We start from the raw sequence: 26,692 nt of genomic DNA, 5'->3' as shown, positions 1-26,692 counted from the left end.
GAAAACAAAATATTTAAATCTGTGGACTGAAACAGTTGATCAAAAATAAAAATCTTAGAGCAGACTAGAAGGTATCACAACTGAAAACTCCTCTTTTGGTGCTTGAAGAGGTTTTCCAGCAGGTACTATTGTGTGACTTGTTTCATTCAATTACACAAAAGGGCTGTTAACAAACAAAAGGGCTGTTATCAAGAATTAAGATAAACTATGAAAATTGAACATTGGGTTTTATTTGCATGGATTGTCAATAATCCTAAAATCAAGGTGATGGTTCAAAGCTTTACCTCTGAAGTATAATGCTTTTCCCATTTTTATATGAGTTTAGGTAAGAATTAAAATAGCAAATTAAAGCTGTTATGCTCACATGGATTTGGAAGATTTGTGATGAGTGGTCCAGTGTTTACAGGCCCCTCTGTCAATATTGATTTTGACTTTCTGTGTTCTTGATTTCCATAGGTATTGTTTCACAGTGAAGAGAGTTTTCAAATTATTTGAAAGAAGTTAATTTCTCACCGTGTTTACTTGGTTGATTTTTTGTTGCAGTTGAAAGAAAAGATGAAGGAACAGTCATGGGACATCCTATTTGCAGAATGTGGGCGTGGTGTTAGCATGTTTCGGACCAAAAAGACTCGAGATCTGGTTGTAAGAGGGATTCCAGAGACCTTAAGAGGAGAGCTCTGGATGCTTTTTTCAGGTATTACATATATTCACTTTATTTTTTTCTTTTTTTTTAAGATTTTATTTATTTATTTGACAGAGAGAACACAAGCAGGGGGAGCAGCAGAGGGAGAGGGAGAAGCAGGCTCCCTGTAGAGCAGGGAGCGCAATGTGGGGCTCAATCCCAGGACCCTGGGATCATGACCCGAGCCAAAGGCAGTCGCTTAACCAACTGAGCCACCCAAGTGCCCCCATATATTCACTTTATTAACAGACAGTAGCTATGCCCCTTCTAGAAGTTATGCACTAAGTAAGAATAATTACAAAGATGGCTAGAACAAAGACTTATTCATCATGAGTTCAGATTAGTCAAAGAGAATAAGGTAGTTCCATGTATTTACCTGTATATCCACACATCTATTGTCTGAGCAAATTAGTTTATTAGGCAAGATATGGCTAATTGGAGGTATCTCTATCTCTAGTGTCAAAGGAAAGTTAAGGGATAAAAACAGTTCATGAAAATTCTATTGGATAAAATTGGTATCCTGATGTTATAGATTCTAGTGAAGCCTTTTGTTTGTACTAGGACATTACTTGAATATAAAGCTAAATTTAAAGTAATCCAAATCTTTATGTATATATGCAAATATATAAATAGGTTTATTACATTCTTCTTCTTTTGTATGTTAATGCAATCATCTGTACAGGTGCTGTTAATGACATGGCTGCTAATCCTGGCTATTATGCTGAAGTGGTTGAGCAGTCCTTAGGGACCTGCAACTTGGCTACTGAAGAAATTGAACGTGATTTGCGTCGCTCCCTGCCTGAACACCCAGCCTTTCAGAGTGACACTGGCATATCTGCTCTGAGGCGGGTACTCACTGCTTATGCATATAGGAATCCCAAAATTGGATACTGCCAGGTATGGCTTCATTATAAACCCATCTCTATGCATGTTCCAAATGGTAAAATCACATTAAATAGAGCTCCATTAATTTGAAAATTATGATAAGAAAGACAGAGGTTGGGCTGAGATTGATATAGGGGGTATTTTTAAGTAGGATGGTAGTGGGAATACTTAAGAGAATTGATATTACTTCATTTTTCTTGTACATTTAACAAATATTTATTGAATTCCTGCTCTATAAAAGATACTGTGCTAAGTGCTTAAGACATGTAAAGATGAATCATATAAGGATCCTGCCCTTGAAAGTATACAGATGAGTAAGTATTAAAACATATTCATTAGCAAATAAAAACGAGTGGGGCAAAGTATTAGAGAAATGTAAAGTTCTATTAAGATTTATAATAGGGATAAATTAATTTCATCTGGAGGAATCAGAAATGGCTTCATGGAAGAGGTGGCATTTGTAGGTCTTGATAATCGGTGAATTTTGGATGTATGGAGATGGAATGAAAGAATGTTCTAGGTAAAGGGATCAGTGTAACAAAATGCAGGGAGGTAAACATGGAATATATATAGAACCATGTTTTGTTTAGTAGAAATGTAGGGTGAATGAAGCGAAGTAGATAGAGAAAAAAATCAATAAGGTAGACTGGGATAGGTCAGGAGTTTGAATTTTATTTTGTAGGTAGTGGGGGAATCACTGAAAAAAAAATCCTTTAGGAGCACACTATATTAATTAGGGATGCTAGACTGCTAACACAAAGAATCTCAAACAGGTAATAACTTAAACACAATAGAAGCTTCCTCAAAGGAATTAATAGAGAAGAGCAAGTATTTAAGTCAGTAGGCAGCTCTCCTTCATGAGATTATTCAGGGACTTAGGCTGACAGCAGGCCCTGTCATCTTCAAAACATGGCTTCCAAGATGTTCTTTCATTGTTATTACCCTTCACAGGAATCAGGAGAGAGCATGGAGAAACAATTGTGGTAGATTTTATTGGCTTGTAGGCCTAGAACGTGTGTACATCACTTCATCCACATTATGTTGGAGGATCTTGGTCTTATGGCCACACCTATTTATAAAAAAGTCTGCAAAATAGAGTGTGACTGAGCACATATATGTCCAGATACTATGGAAGAAGGGGAGATTGGATTGTGGTGGATAGCTAGTACTCTCAGCCACACATCCCTTTATAATGAGCTGAGCACTCATAATGATTATGTATCAGTCCTATCTACTCATTAATCTTATCAATAGAGAATTTCTTTGAAAAGCAATTTAAGTGAATGGATCACCTAAATTACAAGTATTTAGTGTATTTTAGGATCTTTGAGAGGTAAAAAAGAAGTGTAAGTGCTTCTTTCCTCAAAGAACTAACACTCACAGAGTCTATGACGTTATCTGTATGTAGTAGTATAGTGGCACCTTCAAAGTAGGTAGCACTTGCTTTTAACTTCTAAAAGATGAGAAGGGCTCCTGGGTGGCTCAGTCGGTTAGGCATCTGACTCGTGGTTTCAGCTCAGGTCTTGATCTCAAGGTTGTGGTATCAGGCCCACGTCGGGCTCCAAGCTTAGCACAGGGTCTGCTTGAAATGCTCTCTCTCTCCCTCTCCCCTGCTCACACACACTCTCTCTCTCACTCATTCAATAAATAAATAAATAAAACTCTCTAAAAGATGAGAGTAAGGTTAGAAACATGGAGGGCAAGAGGAAAGTTACTCTGAGTTAAGGTAATAATATAAGTAATACCATTCAGGTGAGAATAAGCCTGCCATGGAGATCAGACTGGCTAGGTTCATGTTGGAATCAAGAATTAGGTTTGTGTGGGACAAGATCATGCAGAATCATTCAAGCCTGGGAAAAGTCTGAATTTGCTAAGCAGGTTTTATTGCTTTTGATCAAGAAGCCATGTGAGCCGTACTGACTCATTAGGACTAACTGACTAGCTTGCTTATTTACCTTTCATTCTATCCTCCCTCCCTCCTTTCCTTCCAGCTATTTGATCTATTTTCTTCCTTTTCTTTCTTCCCTCCCTCTCTTTCCTCTTTCCTTTACTTTCCTTTGATCTATCTTGAGATAAACTCGCATACCACAAACTTTATCCTTTAGTGTTTTTAGTATATTCACAATGTCATGTAACCACCATCACTACCTAATTCCAAAACACTTTCATCACCCCCAAAAGAAGCTCCATATCCATTGTTACTTCCCATTCACCCCACCCCCAACTCTAGGCAATCACTAATCTACTTTTCCACCTCTATGAATTTGCCTATTATGGACATTTTATATAAATGGAATGATACAATATGTGGTCTTTTGTGTCTACTTTCTTTCACTTAGGTTCATCCATTTTGTGGCATGCATTAATACTTCATCCCTTGTATGGCTGAATAATATTCCATTGTATGGATATACCACAGTTGTTTTTTCAGTGGTTGATGGGCATTTTGTGTTATTTCAATATTTTGGCTATTATGAATAATGCTGTCATGGATATTCATGTACAGCTTTTTGTGTGGACATTGTTTTTTATTATTTTGGGTATATACCTAGAAGTGGAATTGCTGAGTTATATGCTCACTGTATGTTTAACATTTGGGGGCACTGCCAAACTATTTCCCAAAGAGACGGCACCATTTTATCTTCCCACCAGCAACGCGTACTGAGGGTTCCAATTTCTCACATCCTTGATAACACTTTTTATTGTCTTTTTGATTATAGCCATTCCAGTGAATGTGAAGTGGTAGTTCATTGTGGTCTTGATTTCCATTTCCCTAATATGCTATTTGTATGTCTTCTTAGAAGAAATGGCTATTCAAATCCCTTGCTCATTTGTAAAGTTGGGTTCTTTATCTTGTTATTGTTGAGTTTTAATGATTCTTTATATATTCTGGATACCAATCCCTTATCAGATATAATATTTGCAAATTTTTTCTCCTACCCTATATGTTGCCCTTTCACTTTCTTTTTTTTTTAATAAAGATTTTATTTATTTATTTGCCAGAGAGAGAGAATGAGAGCGAGTGAGCACAAGCAGGGGGAGCAGCAAGTAGAGGGAGAAGCAGGCTCCCCACTGAGCAAGGAGACTGATGTGGGACTTGATCCCAGGGATCATGACTTGAACTGAAGGCAGACGCTTAGCTGACTGAGCCACCCAGGCATCCCATCCTTTCACTTTCTTGGTGGCGTCCTTTAAAGCACAAAAGTTTTAATTTGTTTTAATTTAATCTAAGTTTTTTTTTAAGTTTTAATAATGTAGTCCAATCTGTTTTTCTTTGTTGTATGTGCCTTTGATGTCCTATCTAAGAAGCCATTGCCTAATCCAAGCTTAAAAAGATTTACTCCTATGTTTTCTTCTGAGAGTTTTATAGTTTTGATGATTAAATTTAGGTCTCTGAGCTATTTTGTGTTAATTTTTGTGTATGGTGTATGGAGGGAGTTCAGCTTCATTCCTTTACTTGTGGATAACCAGCTGTTCCAGTGGTATTTGTTGAAGAAACTATTCTTTCACTCATTGAATCACCCTGGCACCCTTGTTGAAAATCAGTTGACCATAAATATTAGGGTTTATTTCTGGACTTGCAATTCTATCTCATTGATTTATATTTCTGTTCTTATGCTGGTATCACACTTTTTTTTTTTTTTTTTACTACAGCTGGGTAGTAACTTTTGAAATAAGGAAATGTGAGTCCTTTAACTTTATTCTTTTCCAAGATTGTTTTGGCTCTTTTGGGTTCCTTGCATTCCACATGAATTTTAGGATTAGCTTGTTAATTTCTGGGAAGAAAAGGAAATGCCAGCTGGGATTTTGATAGTCATTGTATTGAATCTGTAGATGAACTTGGGGAATACTATATATTAACAATATTAAGTCTTCTAATCCATGAGCACAGAATATCTATCCCATTTATTTATTTTCATTCAAAGTTGTTTTATAGTTTTCTACTGCCTAAGCCTTGTACTTCTTTGTTAATTTTATTTCTAAATATTTTATTTTTTTTGATACAGTAAATAGAATTGTTTTCTTGATTTAATTTTTGGATTGTTCACTGCCACTATATAGAAATAAGATTGATTTTTATATATACTGATCTTGTATACTGCAATCTTGCTGAGCTTATTAAGTTTTAGTACATTTTTTTGTGGATTCCTTAGAATTTTCTATATATAAAACCACAGAATCTGAATGGTGATATTTTTACTTCTTCCATTCCAATCAGGATATCTTTTTTTCCTTTTTCTTGACTAATTGACATGGCTATAACCTTCAGTACAGTGTTGAAGAGAGGTAGTGAGAATGCATATTCCTGTCTTACTATTTATCTTAGGGGGAAGCAATTAGTCTTTCATCATAAAGTATGATGTTAGCTGTGGGTTTTTTTTGTAGGTCCTCTATCAGGTTGAGGAAGTTCCCATATATTCCTAGTTTGTTGAGTGTTTTTATCATGAAAGGGTGTTGGATTTTGTTAAACAATTTTTCTTTCTCTATTGAGATAATCATGTGATTTTTTCCCCTTTATTCTATTAATATCCTGTATTACATTAGTTTATTTTCACAGGTTGAACCACCTTGTATTTCCAAGATAAATCTCACTGGATCTTGGTGTATAATCCTTTTTATGTGTTATTGGGTTCAGTTTGCTAGTATTTTGTTTAGAATTTTTACATTTACATTCATAAAATATATCGATACATAGTTTTCTTGAGATACCTTTGGTTTTGGTATCAGGGCCTCATAGAATGAGCTGGGTAGTATTTCTTCCTCCTGTTTTTTTGAAGAGTTTATAATGAATTAATGTTAATTTTTCTTTAAATGTTTGGTAGAATTTGCTAGTGAAGCCATCTGTTCCTAGAGTGTTCTTTGCAGGAAATTATTTCATTACTAATTCAGTCTCTACTTGTTATAAGTCTATTCAGATTTTTCTATTTCTTCTTAACTTGGTCTCTGTAGTTTGTGTTTTTCTAAGATTTTATCCATTTTATCTAGGTTATCTAATTTGTTATCACATTCCCTTATAATCCTTTTTATTTCTGTTAAGATTGGTAGTAATAGGGGTACCTGGGTGGCTCAGTCTTAAGCGTTAAGCTTCTGCCTTCAGCTCAGGTCATGATCCCAGGGTCCTGGGATCGAGCCCCGCATCTGGCTCCCTGCTCCACGGGAAGCCTGCTTCACCCTCTCCCGCTCCCCCTGCTTGTGTTCCCTCTCTCACTATGTCTCTCTCTGTCAAATAAATAAATAAAATCTCTAAAAAAAAAGATTGGTAGTGATGTTCACTATTTTCTGATTTTAATAATTTGAGTCCTTTCTCTGCTTTTTATCTTTTTGGTTCGGCCCCTATGGATATCTCATTCCCCAGCTATTCATTTTAACCCTTTCTTAGCCTATTGTTTGGCCCAACTGTTATCCATTTGCTCAGCAAGCCACATACTTGTTCAATAACTGTCTCCAGTTGTTTCCAACAAACACTCTGGGGAAAAGGCTCTTTGCTTACCGTGAACCCTGTGTTAGGTCAAATAAACACAGCCTTGTGAGTGGCGTCTTTCTGTGGAAACCACCAGACAGGTCAAATAATGACAATTATGTGGAAATGGGACTCCTAAAGAGCTCTAGCCCCTGTCTGTTCCCTAAGGTGGCTGTCTGCTAGGTGTTTTTAATCACGATTGCTGGAATGTTGGTTTTTAAGACTACTATGAAGCTGAGGAGGGGGGCTGGGTATAGGGTAATTTAAAATGCCGAAGAGCTCACTTTTTTACTGAGATTCAGCCATTTTATTAAATAAATGCTTTCTGAATTGCCCTAAGATTTTGGTTAATTTTCAGAGTTCTGAAAAATTGATTCTGACAATATTCACCAGTGTTCTTGTTGCCTGTATAGAGGAGAGCATTTTCAGAGGGACTTACTCTGCCATTTTCACTGACATCCCCTCCCATTATGACTTCTTGAACAGGAAAATTAATGGAGTAAAAACTAAACTTGAGGGGTGCCTGGGTGACTCAGTCAGTTGAGCGTCTGACTCTTGGTTTCGGCTCAGGTTGTGATCTCAGGGTCCTGAGATCAGCCCCACATTGGGCTCCACGCTCAGCAAGGAGTCTGCTTGAGATTGTCTCTATCACTCTCCCTCTGCCAAGCCACCCCGTCCCCTCCCACCTCACCCCCCACCCCCGCCTGCCGCTCAGGCATGCGCTCTCTCTCTCTCTCTCAAATAAATAAATAAATCTTAAAAAAAAAAAAAAAAAACAACCTAAACTTGAGATCAAATACTGTGCCTGATCTGGCAAATAATCGACATCCTTAGTACACATATCTATAAGAAAAGTATTAAAATATAAAAATGAGCAATGAACATGAAAAGATTAGTCATAGAACCAAAAGTACAGATGGATTAATAAAACCAAAAAAGGAAAGTTCAGCCTCAAAGAAATTCAAATTAAAACCATGAAATACTATTTTCACTATCAAATCAACAAGGACAATTATAATTATTACAATTCTCAGTAGTATTGGCAAAGAAGGAGTGAAATAAACATTCAAACACTATTGGTCAGAAATATGAATTGGTACAGTCTTTCTGGAATACAATTTGGCAGTAATATGTCGTTTAAAAGTAGTATTCTTGGGGTGCCTGGGTGGCTTAGTCAGTTAGGCGCCTGCCTTCAGCTCGGATCATGATCTCAGAGTCCTGGGATTGAGCCCTGCATCCTACTCCCTGCTCAGCAGGAAGCCTGCTTCTCCCTCTGCCCCTCCCCCCGACTTGTGCTGTCTCTCCCTCCCTCCCTCTCTCTCTCTCTCAAATAATAAATAAAATCTTTAAAAATAAAAAATAAAAAATAAAATAAAAACAGCATTCTTTGACTGAATACTTTCATTGCTGTGTATCTTTCCTGAGAAAAGAGTAAAACATTTGGATGAAGATTTATATAAAAAGATGTTCCTTGCAGTGTTATATATAATAGTGGAAAATTGGATCCAAACTAAATGTCCAACAGTAGTAGATTCGTTAAGTAATTTATAGTATATTCAATTTACTAGATTATTTCATAGTCATTAAATACACTGTTTGAGAAGAATTATTTAATGGCGTTGAAAATGTATATATAATGTGATGCTAAGTGAAAAAATCAACAGCTTGTTCCAAACTTTAGAAGGTGAAAAAGGAAGGAAAATACACACACACACAAATACATCAACTTGTTAACAGTGGTGATCTCTGGGTAGGTAGGATACAGGAGATTTAATTTTCTTCACACATTTCCGTTCTTTCCAGATTCTATACATTAAGGTTTTATTCCTTTATAATAAGTGCTGTGGCCGAATGTTATATAAAAGTAATGATCTGACATTTGTATGCAAGATAGATTAGAAGGAGAAGGTTGGGGTGGGATAGAGAGGGTAAAGCAGATCTAAAAGACATTTTATAAGAAGAAACTCTAGGCTATAAAGATAAATTGGATGTGGCAGATAAAGGGTTTCTAGCATGATCAAAATTAGGATAGCGAAGAAAAGAATCCTATTTAATAGAAAAAAGATGTTTATTTTTGAACACAATCGAGGATGATTGACATCTAGAGGGATGTTCTATAGGTAGTTGAAAATACAGGTGAAGTTTGTTTCTCCAATTCTAATATGTTTTTGAGCATTGTGGTTTTTTTTTTCCAGATTTGCGATAATTAAGATATTTTATGAAATTAGTCTAAAATTACAGAGGTTTTACTTATTTTGTTCTATAGTCATATTACTGCTTTATTTTCTTTGAATTTACTGTTAAGTAACTGATTAGCAAATGTTAGCCTGACTTCACCTTGTTTTGCTTTGGACTGGCTCAGAACTCTTATGTTTCCATTATGATTATTTTTCATAGTTTTTATTGCTGCAAACTAAGATTTGAAGAAGAAATGTAATTATCACCCGAACTATACACACACACACACACACACACACACACACACACTTATTTATTTATTTATTTATTTATTTATTTATTTTTCTGTGAATTTTAGGCAATGAACATCTTAACTTCAGTGCTGCTTCTGTATGCAAAAGAGGAAGAAGCTTTTTGGCTTCTGGTTGCTGTGTGTGAACGAATGTTGCCTGATTATTTTAACCGTCGAATCATCGGTAAAACACACACATCCCATATATAAGCAGATATTTCTTTTTTAAACAATTTATATGTCTCTTGTCTATCCAGTTATGTATCAAATGGAAGAACTGATCAATTAGGTTTTGAAATATACAAAATGCAAGCAATATCAAAATGTCACATTCACTGACATGCTCAAGAGAAGAGCTTTTTGTACTGAATGGGTGATTAGAAAGATTGTTTAATATGTTGCTTTTTTAAGATAAAATACTTGGTCTGTCTCTTAATAAAATAGAAATTTTAAGTATACCTTCTCTGTATTGCTGAAACAATGGCAATCTGAAGTATCCAGAGCTACTGGAACATTTTTAGTAGTTTCTTGATGAGAGAGAGATTTTTAACTAGCTTATGTGAACTGTATTGATATTTGCAAGGTTTGAAAGAAGGATCAAGTTCTTGGTTAGTTACTTATATCTTCTTCAGTCATCAAATATTTATAGATTTTGACACTACCACAAAACCATGGGTGGTCTCTACTTTATGCCCTCATAAGCCTTCAGTATCATGGCTGGGTTATTGATTATATTGTCTTTCATTACAGTTATTTGTATATTTATCTTAAGTTCTACTAGATATTAAGCCCTCTGAAAATGAGGCTATTTCATTAATTAGTGTATCTCTTATGGTGCCTATTACAGGTTTCTGCACATCATATTCAATAAATTACTGTTCAAATGAATTTGAACTGAGTTTCTCAAGTGCTTCTTTTTTTTTCCTTGATGCATGACACTTTGCTAGCAGATAAAGAGATGTGTGAAATATAGAAAAGGCCCTGAAAAAGTTCATAATTTAAGGAATAGAAATGAGATACATTGGCATACTAACAAGTGGGAAGGTATCAGAAACAAATCCTTTTGAAAGGTGTTCATTTTTAAACTTCCTTTTATGTTCGCCAGGTGCCTTGGTGGATCAGGCAGTCTTCGAAGAACTTATCAGGGATCACCTTCCCCAGCTGACAGAACACATGACTGATATGACATTCTTTTCCTCAGTTTCTCTCTCATGGTTCCTCACACTTTTTATTAGTGTGCTGCCAATTGAAAGTGCAGTGAATGTGGTGGACTGTTTCTTCTATGATGGAATAAAAGCCATTTTACAGCTGGGATTGGCAATACTTGACTATAATTTGGACAAACTGCTCACATGTAAAGATGATGCTGAAGCCGTGACAGCTTTAAACAGGTACTGTCAGAACCATAGAGTTTCAATCTGGAGAGCCCCTTGGAATGTTGTTCAGCTCCCTTATTTTACAGATGAGGAAAGTGAGCCCTAGAAACTTTAAACAGTTTGCCCAATGTCACAAAGCTAGTTGCATGAAAAATCTAGGACTAAAGTCCCCTTCTCTATTTCCAAATAGAATATAATAAGAGTAAATCCCTTTTGAAGTAAACCACTTGGTAACATACACATTTATACTAATATTGTTGATTCAGTATGCTGGGACTTTTCATAGTCCCAGTTTGAGCTATAAAGTGTTATTGTGTAAAAGTAATTTGAAAGGGGAAGGATAGTTGATAATGTTAAATATTCAGTGGGAGAAATTGTCCTGGTTTTCAAGTAATTTCAATCAGGTAGGCTCAGTTTTATTTACTCAGTGCTTTTTCTGTGAATGTTATTTTATATTGGAACATTTGTGTGTTGCGTGTGTGTATGTATGTGTATATACACTATGTATGTGTATGTTAAATGAATGAATATTTGATTAGGGTAACCGTTGGAATGGTGCATCAAATACATTTTGTACAGAATAAAATCTAAACACTCTGGCATTCAGAATACTCTGTGTTATGGCCTCAAGGTACCTTTCTTATTTCTCCTCTCCTGCCTCTACATACCTTATATTCCATCCTTACCGGGCTATGTGGTATTTGCTGAGTACTCTCTGAGGCTGTTTGCTTTCCTTGTGCTCTCCTCTCTGCCTGTGAAATAATTTCTTCACCATCCCATTCCCTGCTCCTTTGTCCTCCTAATTCCTAACCATCTTCAAATTCCACTTCTTCTTAAGACCATCCTTTGTCCTCTCAGTTGACATTAACCTCTAACTAGCTAGGGAGAAATTAGCTGTCATTTCCTCTGCATTTTACTTCCACTAATTCTTGTATTACTCTTACTTTTGGATAGGTTCTTTGACAATGTCATTAATAAGGATAGCCCATTGCCTTCAAGTGTTCAGCAGGGTTCAAACGTGAGTGATGAAAAAAGCAGTCATATTAGAGTGGATATTACAGATTTGATTAGAGAGTCAAATGAGGTAAGTTTTTTTTTATACCACAAATATAATTACATAGTATAGTTTAAATGATTGGTACTATAGTTCATAGCATAGTTTAAATGATTGGTACTATAGTTCTATCTCTAGTGGTATGTTAAGAGTAAGATGATAATACAAGTAAAGACATAATTTAAAATCCAATTTCACTTCTATTTGTGTATTTTTATTAAGGTATAGTTGACATGCAATATTTATTAATTTCATGTGTACAACATAGTGATTCAACATTTGTATTGTATACATTGTGAACTGATCACCACAATAAGTGTAGTTACCATCTGTCACCATACAAAGTTAATACAGTATTATTGACTGTATTCCCCATGCTGTACTTTATATCTCTATGGACTTACTTGTTTTACAACTGGAACTTTGTACCTCTTGATCCCCTTTACCCATTTTGCACCCCCCCAACTCCCTTCCCCTCTGGCAACTACTGTTATGTTCTCCGTATCTGAGTCTGGGTTTTGTTTTGTTTATTTGTTAGATTCCACTTATAAGTGAAATCATGTCATATTTGTCTTTCTCTGACTTATTTCACTTAGCATAATACCCTCAGGTCCATCCATGTTGTTGCAAATAGCAAGATTTCCTTCTTTTTATGACTGAGTAGTATTCCATTGTATAAAAATGAGTTCTGTGAACTGTTCCTAGGTTATATAGCCTCATGTGCTTCAGTTTGCTATCCTTTAAATGAAACGATGTTCACTTGCTTTCACAGGTAATGACCACTTTTAAATATCTATCACCGTATAAAAAGGTGAAAATTATTCTCTTCTTAGAGACTAAGAATTTCTCCAATGTTCTTGTAGTTAGGCTAGACACATAGTAGATGGAATTCTCTCCAGCAAATATATAGAAAAACTGAAACGTGGGAGGTGAAAATTTGCATAACCACTGAACAAGTTAGGAAAATAGCTAGAAATAGAACCAAGGCCTCTGAGAATTGAGTCTAGTGAAATTCAATTGTGGGAAAAGTGGATATTTATTATGAATGAGTATCTACTGAAATCATATTTTTTGCAGAAATATGGTAATATTCGCTATGAGGATATACACAGCATGCGCTGTCGAAATAGGTTATATGTCATACAGACCCTAGAGGAAACGACAAAGCAGAATGTGGTGAGTATCTACCCTATGGGGGGAAACCAACTGGAGAAACAGGTTTTTTTCCAACTTCCTTTAAAAAATTGACATTCCATGTAAAGAAAATGAATATAACTAAATTTTTGAGCTAGATTCTTGCCACAGCTTAGCTTACTGTAAATTTTTTTGAGAGGAAGTAAAATTATTTTCTTCTAGTTGAATTATGTTGATTTCTCCAAAATGTTTTGTTATTTGACCTTTAATATTGAATGCTATGATATAGGCATTTAAGCATAACATATTTGTGATGTGCTTCATCAGTAAGAACAGCTGACCTATATAGTAGTCAGTGTTGCTAATATACATTATTATCCTTGGAAACCTAAGATTAGGTTAAAAAGATATAAAACTGTGTTTTAAATACTGTCTTTTTTAATATTTGGGTGGCTACATAAGAAGCTGTTAATATTGGTTGCCTCTGGTGAGTGGGATTAATAGATTGCTAGTTGGAAGAGGGAGAGTTTTACTTTGCTATATATACATCCTTCTGTACTGTTTGAGCTTTTATCATTAGCATGTATTGTTCTTGTAAACCTGCTTGCTTAAAGGCCACATCCTAAGAGATACCAATATGGGAAAATAAACATTTCTGAAGATTCTAGGTTTAGCTTTCAATTAAATAATTCAGTGATGTTACTGTGATGTAGTTAGCATAGTCCCCTTGTTTTGGTTTTTATATATTAGTATTTTTTAAAGATTTTATTTATTTATTTGACAGAGAGAGACACAATGAGAGAGGGAACACAAGCAGGGGGAGTGGGAGAGGGAGAAGCAGGCTTCCCACCGAGCAGGGAGCCTGATGCAGGGCTCGATCCCAGGACCCTGGGATCATGACCTGAGCCGAAGGTAGACGCTTAACGTCTGAGCCACCCAGGCGCCCCTTATATATTAATATTAAAAAATAAGTAATACATGTTCACTGTAAATAATTTAAACATGACAGAAATGTAAAAAAGTAAAGGTTCCCTATCCCAGGAGCAACCAGTATTAAAATTATTTGGCATATATCCTTCCAGATCTTTTTTCTGTGTATCTGTAGACATAAATGTGTGTGTGTGAGGGGGGTGATATAGTTTTTTAAATGAGATCATATCAGTTACTTTGTTCTGCAGCTTACTTTTTTCAATCAGAAATATATGATAATCATTGCATATCAGTACATACAGACCCCCCCTCACTTTTTTTTAATGTACTGAATAGTATAGCATAGTATGGATATACTATACAGTTGACCCTTGAACAACACAGGGCCCCGGTTCCCTGTGCACTCGAAAATCTACATGTAACTTTTGACTTCCCAAAAAGTTAAGTACAGTTGACCCTTGAACAACGTAGGTTTGAACTGTGTGGGTTAACTTATACATGGATCTTTTTTGATAAATACAGTACTGTGAATGTATTTTCTCTTCCTTATGATTTTCTTAATATTTTCTCTTCTCTAGCTTACTTATTGTGAGAACACAGTATGTAATATATATAACATACAAAATATGTGTTAATCCACTGTTTAGGTTATCCGTAAGGCTTCTGGTCAACAATAGGCTATTAGTCGTTAAGTTTTGGGGGAGTCAAAAGTTATCTGTTGATTTTTGACTGTGCAGGGGGTTCAGTGCCCCTAAACCCCATGTTGTTCAAGGGTCGACTGTACTAATAGCCTGCTGTTGACCAGGAGCCTTACTGATTCATTCAGGTTCAGACATTTTTAAAAAATGAATATTGAATATTAACTTTGATCAAAAGACCTTTCCATATCTTGAGATTATATATTTTTCCAGCTTTGTTAATGTAGTAAATTATATTAAGGAATTCCTAATGTTAGACTTCTGTTGGATTCTTGAAATGAATCCTATTTGGTCATGTCATATTGTTATTTTAATATCCTGCTTTGATGATTTTGCTACATAGCTTAGCTATGTTCTTTACATCTGTGTTTAAATGACACTGGCTTACAGTTTTCTTTCTGTGTGTGTGCTAACTTTAGTTTTCATATCAGAGTTGTACTCATGTCATAGAATGAATTTTGGAATAAATTATATTTTACTATGCTTGAGAATAGTTTAGATCACATAGGAATTATACATTACCTGAAAGTTTGAGTAATTGAGCCTATAAAACCATCTGGATCTGCTGCCTTTTGGTAGAAGGCAGATTTTTTTGATTACCTTTTCAGTTCTATCTGTTCAGAATTTGTTTTTCCTGGGTTAATTTTAGTGTTTTATTTTTTTCCTAGAAAATTACCCATTTCATCTAGACTTTCAGATATATTGATATAAAACTTATAGAATTCATTCAACAGATATTTAATGCTACCTCCTCTGTGCTGGACACTTTTAATAACCTCTGTGCCTATGTTTATATTATCATTTTACTTCTCAATGATGTTTATTTGTGCTTTCTTTTATCTCCCTTGTCAGATATTTGTCTATTTTACTTTTTTAAAATTAGCCAACTCTTTTATTTATTGTTTTATTTTTATTTATTCATTTTATTTATTGTTTTTAATTTCCACTGTTTTATTAATTCTTTTATCTTCGCTCTTGCTTTTAAATTTCCTAAATACCAAAACCATTGTACCATTGATGCTTATTCGTCATGTAGTAGGATAAAACTACATATTTTCTAAGCTTCTTCTTGGGTTATGTCTTTTGGCACAGAGAGGGGAATACACATCTCTCGCGATGTCTTTGAAGTGTTTAATGACAGCCACACTTGATGACTTGACAGATTGCTTATGTGGCAAGAGAGGAATATGTGGAATGAGACTTAGAATACTGTTGCTTATATTTATGGACATTAAATGGATGTCCTTTGGCAATGATCTCCGGCTATGAAGGGATGAAAGTGAAAGTACATGTCAGAGTAGAATTGAACTGTAGTCTATGTACAACCTTTTTAAAGGGCAAAATTGGTGCATTTATCTTTGTTATTCTTTTTAAAAGTTAGAAGAAAATTATTTTCTTCTAGCAGAAGGAGATTTCTAAATGGATTCAAGGAGAATTTCAATACTGAAGTGTTAAATTCTAAATTGCTTTTAATCTTTTTACAGTTGCGTGTTGTATCACAAGATGTGAAATTGAGCCTTCATGAATTGGATGAACTTTATGTCATCTTTAAGGTACTGTTGTTCTTCTTCAAGTGAAAAAATAATACTTTTAAGCAAGATTTTACCACAACCACTCTTAAATACTTTATCTTTAATTGTTTTAGTAGGCATGCTTAAAAGAAAATAATTTTATAAAATTACTTTTTATGACTTACTGACTTTCCTCTTCTTATTTGTTTTTCATAGAAAGAGCTGTTTTTTTCTTATTATTGGTGCTTGAGTTGTCCAGTCCTGAAGTACCATGACCCCAGTCTGCCATATTTGGAACAGTATCAGATTGACTGCCAGCAGTTCAGAGCGTTATATCACTTGTTGAGTCCCTGGGCTCATTCTGCAAACAAAGACTCACTAGCCTTATGGACATTCAGATTGTTGGATGAAAACTCTGACTGCCTTATAAACTTCAAAGAATTCTCCTCTGCAATTGGTAGGATGATGTCCGGTAATTTTCTTTTTTAAAGCCAAAAATAAAGGTACCCCTAGAAATACTTGGTACTGCCTGTTATTGCCAGTTTAGTCAGATTTTATCAGCCTGAGTTACATTATCTCCAGCTTTAGCAATAAGTGGACCTTTTCTGGGTTTATTACTAAAACTAAGTATATTGGTCTCATTTTGACCCAGCCCTCTCAGAAAAGCAAGCTGTTAGATATGGATGTTTTAAAGGTTAACATGAAGGAAGCAAATGTCTATGTCTCCCCCCACTCAGGCACATGGATACTTCAAAAGGAGCTTCCCCCTCAGTAAAAATCAACTACATAACCTCGAAAAGTGGTAGAGAAATAATCCAACAAACATGTACCTGCAGTTAGTTCACCAATTACATTGTTCCTTTGCTTTTCCAGACACCCCAGCATACTTTCTTATCAGGGATTGCCCCCTTGAAGAGGAGTTCTCTCCTCAAATGAGTCATAAGGCCTCATTCAAAAGAAAAAAGAAAATTTAGGTTGGGGGGAAGGGAAATCAGCAGGTGAGCATTTTTCCCTCTGATAAAGGGTATTTTGCTTATACTTGAAGAAGAGAGAATCTGGCTGACTGGATGGTGGTTTAACTGTTAGCTTAAGTAACAGAAGGTTTTTGAATCCTAATTACTGACTAATATCTGTATCTTATTAATCTGTGCCACTGGAATTGATTGAATGGTCTTTGAAAACATGATAATTTGTAATTGAATTTTATTGGACAGATATAATGTACAATGGAAATTTCACTGAGAAGCTTAAGCTGCTTTTTAAGCTGCATATTCCTCCAGGTAAGACTTTAACAATCTTTAATGATATACAGGAGTTGATTCCATTTTAACAAGTATAATTACAGATATTCAATTTTAATAAATAACATAATTTTCAATATGATAAAAGGTCATTACTTCATTATGGCCCATGGATCGTATGTCCAGTACTTTTGCTGATATATAGTTACAGTGAAATCTATGGAGGAGATTCTGTGTAACAGATGGGTTCACAAGTTTCCTTCAAGTTAGTGGTCAATTTAATGATAGTTCATGTATAAGAACTACCTGACATTTGAATATTGGTATAATATTGAAATGTGATGTTGTTGTTATTGTTGTCACTGGGGAGTAGAATTTAACTTTAGACAAACTGCCAAACTCGTGGAATACTACAGATTATTCAGAAAAATTGAGACTAGGCAGCAGGAATGTTAAACATTTGGAAAGGAAGCAAAATAAAAGCTACCATTTATTGAGGACTTGCTCTGTTGAGGCATTTGCTTTACATGTATTCTTTTACTTAATTCTCACAATATCTCAGAGAAGTGGTAATGTCCTTCCAATTTCGATGATAAGGAAACTAAGGCTCAGAAAGATTAAATTATTTGGCCAAGATCACATAGCTAATAAATTGCATAGCTGGGATTCAAACTGAGGTCTGACTCCAAAGCTCAGGTTTCTTTCTATTCTATCATACTGCCCTAATGTTACCATATAATGCCAGTTTACTTCAGTGTTTTCCACTGACCTTAAGAGGCTGCCTTTCCCAGGCCTGATCCATATCTTGGGAAAAGAGTCTTAGGCTTTAAGCTAAAGGAACATTGCAAAAGTACCACTTAGTTTAGATGGGGTTAAGTCACACAAGGAAACAGCACCTCGTAATTTGTCTAAAGCTACACCTGGGATTTCTTTTAGAGTCTTCCCAGGATAGCCAGGAACCATTCTTTACCAGACCCAAACTCTAAAAGCCATCTTTGACTCTTCACACACTCAGATCACAAACAGAGCATTAAAAACCAAAGATAGGGGCGCCTGGGTGGCTCAGTTGGTTAAGCAACTGCCTTCGGCTCAGGTCATGATCCTGGAGTCCCGGGATCGAGTCCCGCATCGGGCTCCCTGCTCGGCGGGGAGTCTGCTTCTCCCTCTGACCCTCCTCCCTCTCATGCTCTCTGTCTCTCATTCTCTCTCTCTCTCAAATAAATAAATAAAATCTTAAAAAAAAAAAAAAAAAAAAAACCAAAGATAAACCACCTAATAATTTAATTATGGAGGACTTTACATTGTCAAGTCAAATTACTGTTAGAATGTTTAATGTTGCCGTGGAATGAATATGCTTTCAGTAGAGGATCAAAAATGGAAAGAAAAACCACTGTGTATCTGTTACAGCACTCAGCTTCATGTTTGCCTTATTATTGAAGATGTTCTTAAATGACTGAGGTTACATTTTCAGAGATTTCAAAATGCCAGATTTTCTTATTTCAACTTGTAATGGCTCTCAGAAAACTATTAAAAAGCAAGTAAGAGAACTAATAGAACTCAGAGTGATCAAGTACTTCTTATTTGCTATAGAGTAGAACCTCTTCTACATTTCTTCACATGTGTCTTTCTTATAGTGACCTTTTATTTAACTCTCTGCCCCCAGATTTGCTTGACCCATTTCTGTCCCTTATTGTTAGTAAATTGATTTGGGTTATCTGTTTTCAGCTTATACTGAAGTGAAATCTAAGGACCCTTCAAAAGGAGATGAACTTTCCAAGGAAGAATTACTTTATTTCAGTCAGCTCCATGGTAAATATCTGTTAAAAATGTATCTTTTTTGATGATTAGTCACTCAGAGATCTTCCTGGCTTAAATAATTTTTTACCCAGCTACCATTAATAAAATTTGAGTTAATTATACTTTATATTTCTTTGGTGCTACCATAACACTTAGCACAGTGCTAAATGCATGGTAAGTACCCCATAAATACTTGACTAATTAACTGAAATATGTTTTGGGTTTTGATTTATGGAATTTTTTGTCTACTGGAGGATTAGAAAGAAAATGCATTTTGTTTCTACTTATGTTGCAGAAATTTCTAAAATGTATCCAGCCATTTTCATGCCTTGTTAAAATACAGTGGAAACAGTAGAATCTTTGATGATTGAAGGTCATAGCTATTATTCCAACAGTGAATACTTATTATAAATCACTGTAGGTGTAGGAGACAGGGATGAATCTGTCTCCAAGACATAATTTGGAAGTGTTATAAGCTTATTTTTGTATCCTTTGCCTCTTTTTCATAAACATGAGTGTCTTATAGAGAGATAAGTCCTGATTAATGTATGTTTATAGTTACTATATGTTGGTGTTTGAACATTAAGTTTGAAGAGACCTTATAAATCATCTCGTCAAATCCCTTAATTTATATAGATAAGGGCACGGAGACACAAAACGGAGAAGTGACTTGTGCAAGATTTCACAATGAGGTATTGTCACAATCAGGATTAGTAGCTCAGTCTTCTGATCTCCCGCATGCTTCTTTCCCCTAATAATAAAAGTAATACAGTTTAGTTTGAAGAAGGTCACAAGGAAGAAAATACCACCAAGAAATAAATAATATTTGGTATACTTCTAGGATTTTTTAATATAGATTTTTTTCCCAGTGTTCTTTCTACTATAAAAGTTCTTGAAATTTTGTCTTCTGATGAGAGGAGGTCATGTCAGCTAAAATTGGTTTCCGGAATTGAAGAAAATAACATGTGCCTGAGTCTTTATATAAAATATTATTTTACTTTCAAAAGGTATTTACTTGTTAAATATTTTACAAAATGCAATTGTTTTCTTTTCCTCTAGTTTCTAAGCCTACAAATGTGAAGGAAGCAGAATCACTAAAAAACAGCCCTGAAAAAGGTACTATGATTAGGAATATCATTTAGCTTAAGTTACTGTTTTTGTGAATAGGGTTAGCTACAAAGGCAAATAGTGGATTCCCTTTAAAGGCTATTGATTTGTCCTGAGAGCCTTTTCACTTTTGTGTGTTAGTTTAACAATTTAGTCTTTCTTGTCTTGATACTTAAGTCTCAGAACTTAGAGTAAATGACCTATATTCATTTTACTATTTTGAAAATTATTATGTTTAATTACAAGAGTTAGTAGATAATAAAAGAAATTTAAACAGAAGTCTTCATACCCCCACTGAACTCCACCCTGAAGTAAATGTGAAAGCATTTTGTTCTATATCCTTTCCAGACCCATTTCTATGTATACACAAACACATATAGAAAAAGAAACATTCCATAACTACTGTTCTACAATTTGCTTTTTCAATTTTGTGATATATCATGGACATTTTCATGTCAGTACATTTGGATACAACACCTTCCCTAGGTTGCTAAGTATATCTACGTAGTTTTCCAGTAAGTCTCAAGTAATTATTAATAGTCACATTAATTGTCTTCATTAAATTCTTCAAAGGAATGAATGGATAGTAGTATTTTGAGTTTTTTTAAGAAGAGCCACCATAGACCACTTCAGAATCTGCATATTAAGAACATCATATAGAAGCTATTTTAAACTTAATAGTATGCATGAGAACATCTACATGAAATTTACATCATCAAGCCAGAGTGTACTGTTTAATCTAAAATGCATCCTTCTCCCTCTCTCTTCACATCTTCCCTAATCCCCAGCCTTCCCAAAGTACAAGTTTTAGTTTAATGGAAATAGAGAACATATTCTGAAAGCCAGTGGGTGAAATGAAAGATAAATTCAGATAATTTTCTGGGTTATTTAAAGGTAGAATCTTGTATCTTAAATAATTTCCAATTGTAGTTATTCCTTCTGAGATTTGGGGAAGTAAAGTGAACTGTTCATTATGAAATGGTTTTATTCCACTCATACAGGCAAAAGAAAAGTTGATATTCAAGCATATCTAAGTCAATGGCAAGATGAGCTTTCCAAAAAAGAAGAAAACATTAAGGATTTACCAAGAATGAATCAGGTATAGTATTTTCAAAGAAAAAATTCTAGGTTCTTCTTTGTTTTTATGAATGTGGGTGTATCCAACTCTAAAATAGTTAATATACTATTACAAAAATAGTTAAGTAATCTATGTATCATCTCTGTAAGTTTCAGATGAGCACAGAAGAGTAGGAGCAAATTTTTAAATGATTTCCTACTTTAAGCACCTAAATGCATTTAGTGTTTCAGAATAGTTCCTCTGCTATGACAACATTTGTGACTATAGAAAAGATGTATGTATAAACATACATTTCAATGTTTCCTATTTCCAGCTTTATTAGAAGTGTTCATTTATTCAGTAAACATTTTTTTTAGTGCCTACTAGATGACAGACCCAATGTTAGGTACTAGGAATAAGAAGTTACTAAAATAGGTCACATGCTGGTTTCTAATCATCTTGTATTTGAACCTGCTCGAACAATACTAATGACTGCTACTTGACACAATTCTAAAGCCATCTCTTAAACACTGTTCGGTCAGTTTATGTTCTTATGTTTTTTAAATTAAAATCTGTTGGTGATTAGATACTGAGGATTCCCAGAACTTTACCAAAATGAGAACTATCAAATAGCGGTATTCCTCGTGGACTGGGTAATTTGGTAGCTGAAAAGTACCTTTTAAAATGAATTAATATGATGTTTAGTCTAAAATTTTTTATAAATAAGCAGTATTACAGACTAAGGTAGAAAGAGAAATAAAACTTAAGAGTTCGGTACTATTTATTTTGATTAAGTACATCCTTTGTATTTGCTTTTTATTTACAGATAAACTTTTCTGTTAGGGTGATTGACTTATTGTGTTAGAATTATTTTTTTTAATTGACAGATACCTTTTAGGAATGTCTATGGATTATTAGGGGCAATTAGCAAACACACCAGTTTATTTCTCCACTTGGGTCCCACCTCAGCCTTTAAAGAGAAACATGTCTAAATGGGCCCTGTGGAGCTCCCTTGTACTGCTAGATAGTTCCCAAAACATTCTTCCATAAATTTAAGTCATCCTAGTTGAGCTGCCCACTGTAGCCCTTTAGAGAGATCAAGGGAAACTCCTTATTAAGCCTTTCATTAATATTGGTTAATGAATGAATGATTAACATGTAAGGAAATAGGTGAATTTGCCTAATTAAAAGTACCACCGGGGCGCCTGGGTGGCACAGCCAGTGGTTAAGCGTTTGACTCCTGGTTTCAGCTCAGGTCATGATCTAAGGGTCCTGAGATCAAGCTCTGGGCTCAGGAGGGAACCTGCTTCCCCTCTTCCTCTCCCTCTGCCCCTCCCCGCCTCAAATAAATAAATAAAAATCTTTTTTTAAAAAAAGTACCACCTAGGGGCGCCTGGGTGGCTCAGTTGGTTAAGCATCTGCCTTCCACTTGGGTCGTGATCCCAGAGTCCTGAGATCTAGCTCCTTGCTCAGTGGGGAGCCTGCTTCTCCTTCTCCCTCTGCCGCTCCCCCTGCTTTGTGCTCTCTCACTCTCGCTCTTTCTCAAATAAATGAATAAATAAAATCTTTTTTTTTTTTTTAAAAAAGTACCACCTAACATTGAGGGAATGATGGCAGGTAAGCTGCCCAAGAATTATTGTGTGTGTGTATATGTATGTATGTGTGTGTGTGTGTGTGTGTGTGTGTGTGTGTGTATATATATATATATAAATATATATTTATATATATGTTTATATATATATATATAAAATGTACTGCTATTAGGCAACATATGAAGATTTAAAAGGCATTTTAAAGGGCATTTTCTTCCATGGTTTATACCCATCTTTCTAGAACCAAGATTTATTTATTTTTTTTAACCAAATCATTAGTTTTTTTTTTTTTAACTTCTATGGTGAGGGTTAAATGGTACAAATTCTAAATAGGAGACTGTTTACTTCTAAGTTCTCTTTCTTTTTGCTAAGTCTAATATCAAATGTGGTATTTCTAACTTATGTCTTTCAGTCACAATTCATTCAGTTTTCAAAGACCCTATATAACTTATTTCATGGGGACCCTGAAGAAGAGTCGTTATATCAAGCCATTGCTGTTGTAACCAGCCTTTTGCTCAGGATGGAAGAAGTTGGAAGGAAACTACATAGCCCTACAGCATCAGCCAAAGAATTCTCTGGTACAGTCTGTGCTTCTGGAGGACCCAGTGAGGGGAAAACAGAGAGCCACTTGAAGAAAGATCCCTCCTCTCTGAGGGAAGAACCTCAGTGGTCATTTGCATTTGAACAGATTCTTGCGTCTTTGTTGAATGAACCAGCATTGGTGAGGTTTTTTGAGAAACCCATAGATGTAAAAGTGAAACTAGAAAATGCAAAAACCTCTCAGTTAAGCTGTAGAACCAAGATGTAAATCTCTTAACAGGAATTGCCTATTATAGACAAGTTTACTAAGATTCCTGTAGCTGTCAGTTTGATTCTTGGGAATAGGGATCAGGGATTTATCTTGTTACCAATGTGCTTGAAGGTTAAAAAAAAAGATATGTGGAAGCACAATAATTCATTGCTTTGTGGTAATCTCTGATTTTGATATTCTTCATTACAAATGAACTTTTTATAGTTCACATGATATGCAATATCAGGGGAATATGCTAAATGTTACCACCAGAGGGCACTACCATATCACTTTTAGTAAGAAAATTCCTAATTTGTGCTGCTATTTACATATGAATTACTGACGATTTTGAACATGTGATGTTATGTTTGAGTATTAGTGATGCTGACATGTCATCGATAAACCCTACTTTCTAAATTGCCTCAGTCCTATTAGAATGCTTTAGAAATCCAGGCTCTTAGATCTATAGCCTTAATTATCTAAGTGATTACCATACAGGGACCTCATTTTCAAGTTATCTAACTGAAATAATACTAACTTTTTAAAGTTAATACCATTCAGTTTTCTAATAATAAATGGTTTTTTAGTAACTTCTACATTCTTCCTACCTGAGAGCAGTTCAGAAGCTGCTGACACACTTCTAACTCTGTGACTGATAAAAACAAGTCAAGAACTCAAAATTCTGGGCTAATATAAGGAGAAACAATATTGGATTTAATTTTAAGCTGGATAAAGCCAGTCTCTTCAGAAGTGTTAAGAAACAATTCAGTTAACTATACAGGTCTCTCATTAGACTGCGCAATTACTTGAAATTCTTCTGAGCACTGCTGTTTGTGACATTTGTCTCAGAGCAGCCTGTGACTGCTTTGGTTCTAGCTTTAGATTTTGAATTTTCACCAGTCATGTTTTAAGCTACATTAGATAGACTGAATTACTGTGTTAGTCTGGCAAGTTCATAAAGTATACTTGTGTGTAATAATAGTTAAGGTAATTGCTGGTGTCTACCTAAAAAGTTTTGACCATCTATCTGATTTAGATGTGTGATTTCTATATTTTATGCTGCTTATATTTTGGTCATTACAATGAAAGCCCATTTAGAGATAATGGGCTTTTGTTAGCACTTTAAAGAAAAAAAAAAAAACAACAAGCAAACCACACCTATTCGATCTTCTGTGCTATTTTTGACAAGAGCAATTTATTAATCAATTGACTTAGATTGTGGGGAGAGATCATCCATTGGAGCTGCTTTTTTCACAAAAGGCTTTGGTTTTAAGCCCTTTGACTTTTCAGATATGAAACAATAAAAGGGCAAAAATTCTTTAGAGAGTAACCCAAGATGACGCCCTTTCTGGAAAGGAATTGGTATAGTCAACCTTTGACAAGAGTCCACTGTGAACAAGGCCTAACACAAAGGGTTTCATCATCACAGAAGATGTTATTTTCAAAGAGATTCAAGGATTTTAAGTTGATCCTTTAAATTTCATAAATTGGACTTGGCCAAACACTTAATAGTGTTGTCTTTAAAATGATTTGGTCAACTTTTTCTTTTCAAGGAAATTATCACTTAAAGATACAGTTGGTAAATAAGCATCTATGCCTTTTCTCAGAAATGATTTGCTGAAACGTGTCCAAATTTTAGAGTTTAGTTAATAGTTTATATGTAAACTATCATACATCTGCTATTTTGCAATGATTGTTAAATTATAGTAGGTCTAGAAATACACAAGGTTCTGTGCTTATATACAAAGGCACTATTGCACATACTCTGTTGAATATTTTGTCAATTATATTTACAAAAAAAGATACTTTCTTAAGAGCATATGTTATTAATATTTGATATGATTTTAAAGTCTGAATATTGAAGTTTAGCCTATATTAATTAAAATTGAATACTTAGATTTTTGAATTGCAAAATGATTATAAATGGAAGTTTAAAAGGCAAACATTTATTTTCTGAGTCTGCAAGAGAAATAAGATGAACACATAGTTTTATAGTTGCTACCTTGTTAAGCAAATGAGTTGTTCTTAATATTAAAAATCTTATGTAGTTGTGTTGAACTGAACCACTGCGTTATACCTTATACATTAAATTAAATGTGTTATAAGGAGGCTTTACTTGTCTTTATAAAAATAAATATTACAGGGGCGCCTGGGTGGCTCAGACGTTAAGCGTCTGCCTTCGGCTCAGGTCATGATCCCAGGGTCCTGGGGTCGAGCCCCTCACCGGGCTCTCTGCTCAGCAGGGAGCCTGCTTCTCCCTCTCCTGCTCCCCCTGCTTATGTTCCCTCTCTGGCTGTCTCTCTCTCTGTCAAATAAATAAAATCTTGTAAAAAAATAAATATTACAAATCTATTACAGTAAACATGAAAAATTGTTTACTAAAAGATATTACTGTTATTTATTATAATGTATTTTTATTTACACTTAATTCAGTTATCACTTGAGGACTTCTCTATTAGTTAAGGTTAGGTTGCAGAGAACAGAATTCACTCTAATTAGTTAAGGCAGAAAAGATTTATTACCAGACATTAAGTGGCTTACAGAATTATCAAGGGGACTGACTCTAAATTGAACTTTGAAGAACAACTTCCAAAACTACACCACAGAACCAGGCCACCAAGGGAGTTGCTAATTCTTCTGCGATTAGGAAACTGCTACTTCCTGCTACCATGATGAAAAGCCAACACCACAGCTGCTACTTACAGATCCATGCTCCACCTGCTATGATTTATACCAGCAAAAGAGATGCCAAGCATCCCACCTCTCACCACCCACTCTAGTGACTAAATTGCAATAGAACAAGCAAACGTCTTCGCAACCATGTTTACCAGCAGAAATGGCAGAAGCATAGCCTTCACCTCCCTTCTGCCATTCAAGTCTCAAGAGTATGCATCTGATTGACCTATA

The 26,692-nt window shown here is 35.0% G+C and overlaps 1 protein-coding gene across 1 annotated transcript in view; it reads left to right on the top strand.

Moving 5' to 3' along the window:
- TBC1D8B (TBC1 domain family member 8B) overlaps window positions 1-26,091 on the top strand; it is a 56,113-nt gene extending 30,022 nt beyond the window's left edge. Inside the window, exons 9-21 of the mRNA XM_078063882.1 lie at window positions 544-694; window positions 1,365-1,579; window positions 9,565-9,682; window positions 10,604-10,889; window positions 11,829-11,958; window positions 13,006-13,104; window positions 16,175-16,243; window positions 16,418-16,658; window positions 17,416-17,481; window positions 19,168-19,251; window positions 20,299-20,355; window positions 21,348-21,445; window positions 23,408-26,091. Coding sequence (XP_077920008.1) covers window positions 544-694; window positions 1,365-1,579; window positions 9,565-9,682; window positions 10,604-10,889; window positions 11,829-11,958; window positions 13,006-13,104; window positions 16,175-16,243; window positions 16,418-16,658; window positions 17,416-17,481; window positions 19,168-19,251; window positions 20,299-20,355; window positions 21,348-21,445; window positions 23,408-23,803 — 2,010 coding nt within the window. The 3' untranslated portion in view covers window positions 23,804-26,091. The remainder of the gene's footprint in view (window positions 1-543; window positions 695-1,364; window positions 1,580-9,564; window positions 9,683-10,603; window positions 10,890-11,828; window positions 11,959-13,005; window positions 13,105-16,174; window positions 16,244-16,417; window positions 16,659-17,415; window positions 17,482-19,167; window positions 19,252-20,298; window positions 20,356-21,347; window positions 21,446-23,407) is intronic.
- The last annotated feature ends 601 nt before the right edge of the window (window positions 26,092-26,692 follow it).

Source organism: Halichoerus grypus, chromosome X (genome assembly GCF_964656455.1).
Source record: "Halichoerus grypus chromosome X, mHalGry1.hap1.1, whole genome shotgun sequence".
NCBI lineage: Eukaryota > Metazoa > Chordata > Mammalia > Carnivora > Phocidae > Halichoerus > Halichoerus grypus.
Note: the sequence above shows the minus strand (reverse complement) of the source record. Positions and strands in the feature narration are given on the sequence as shown.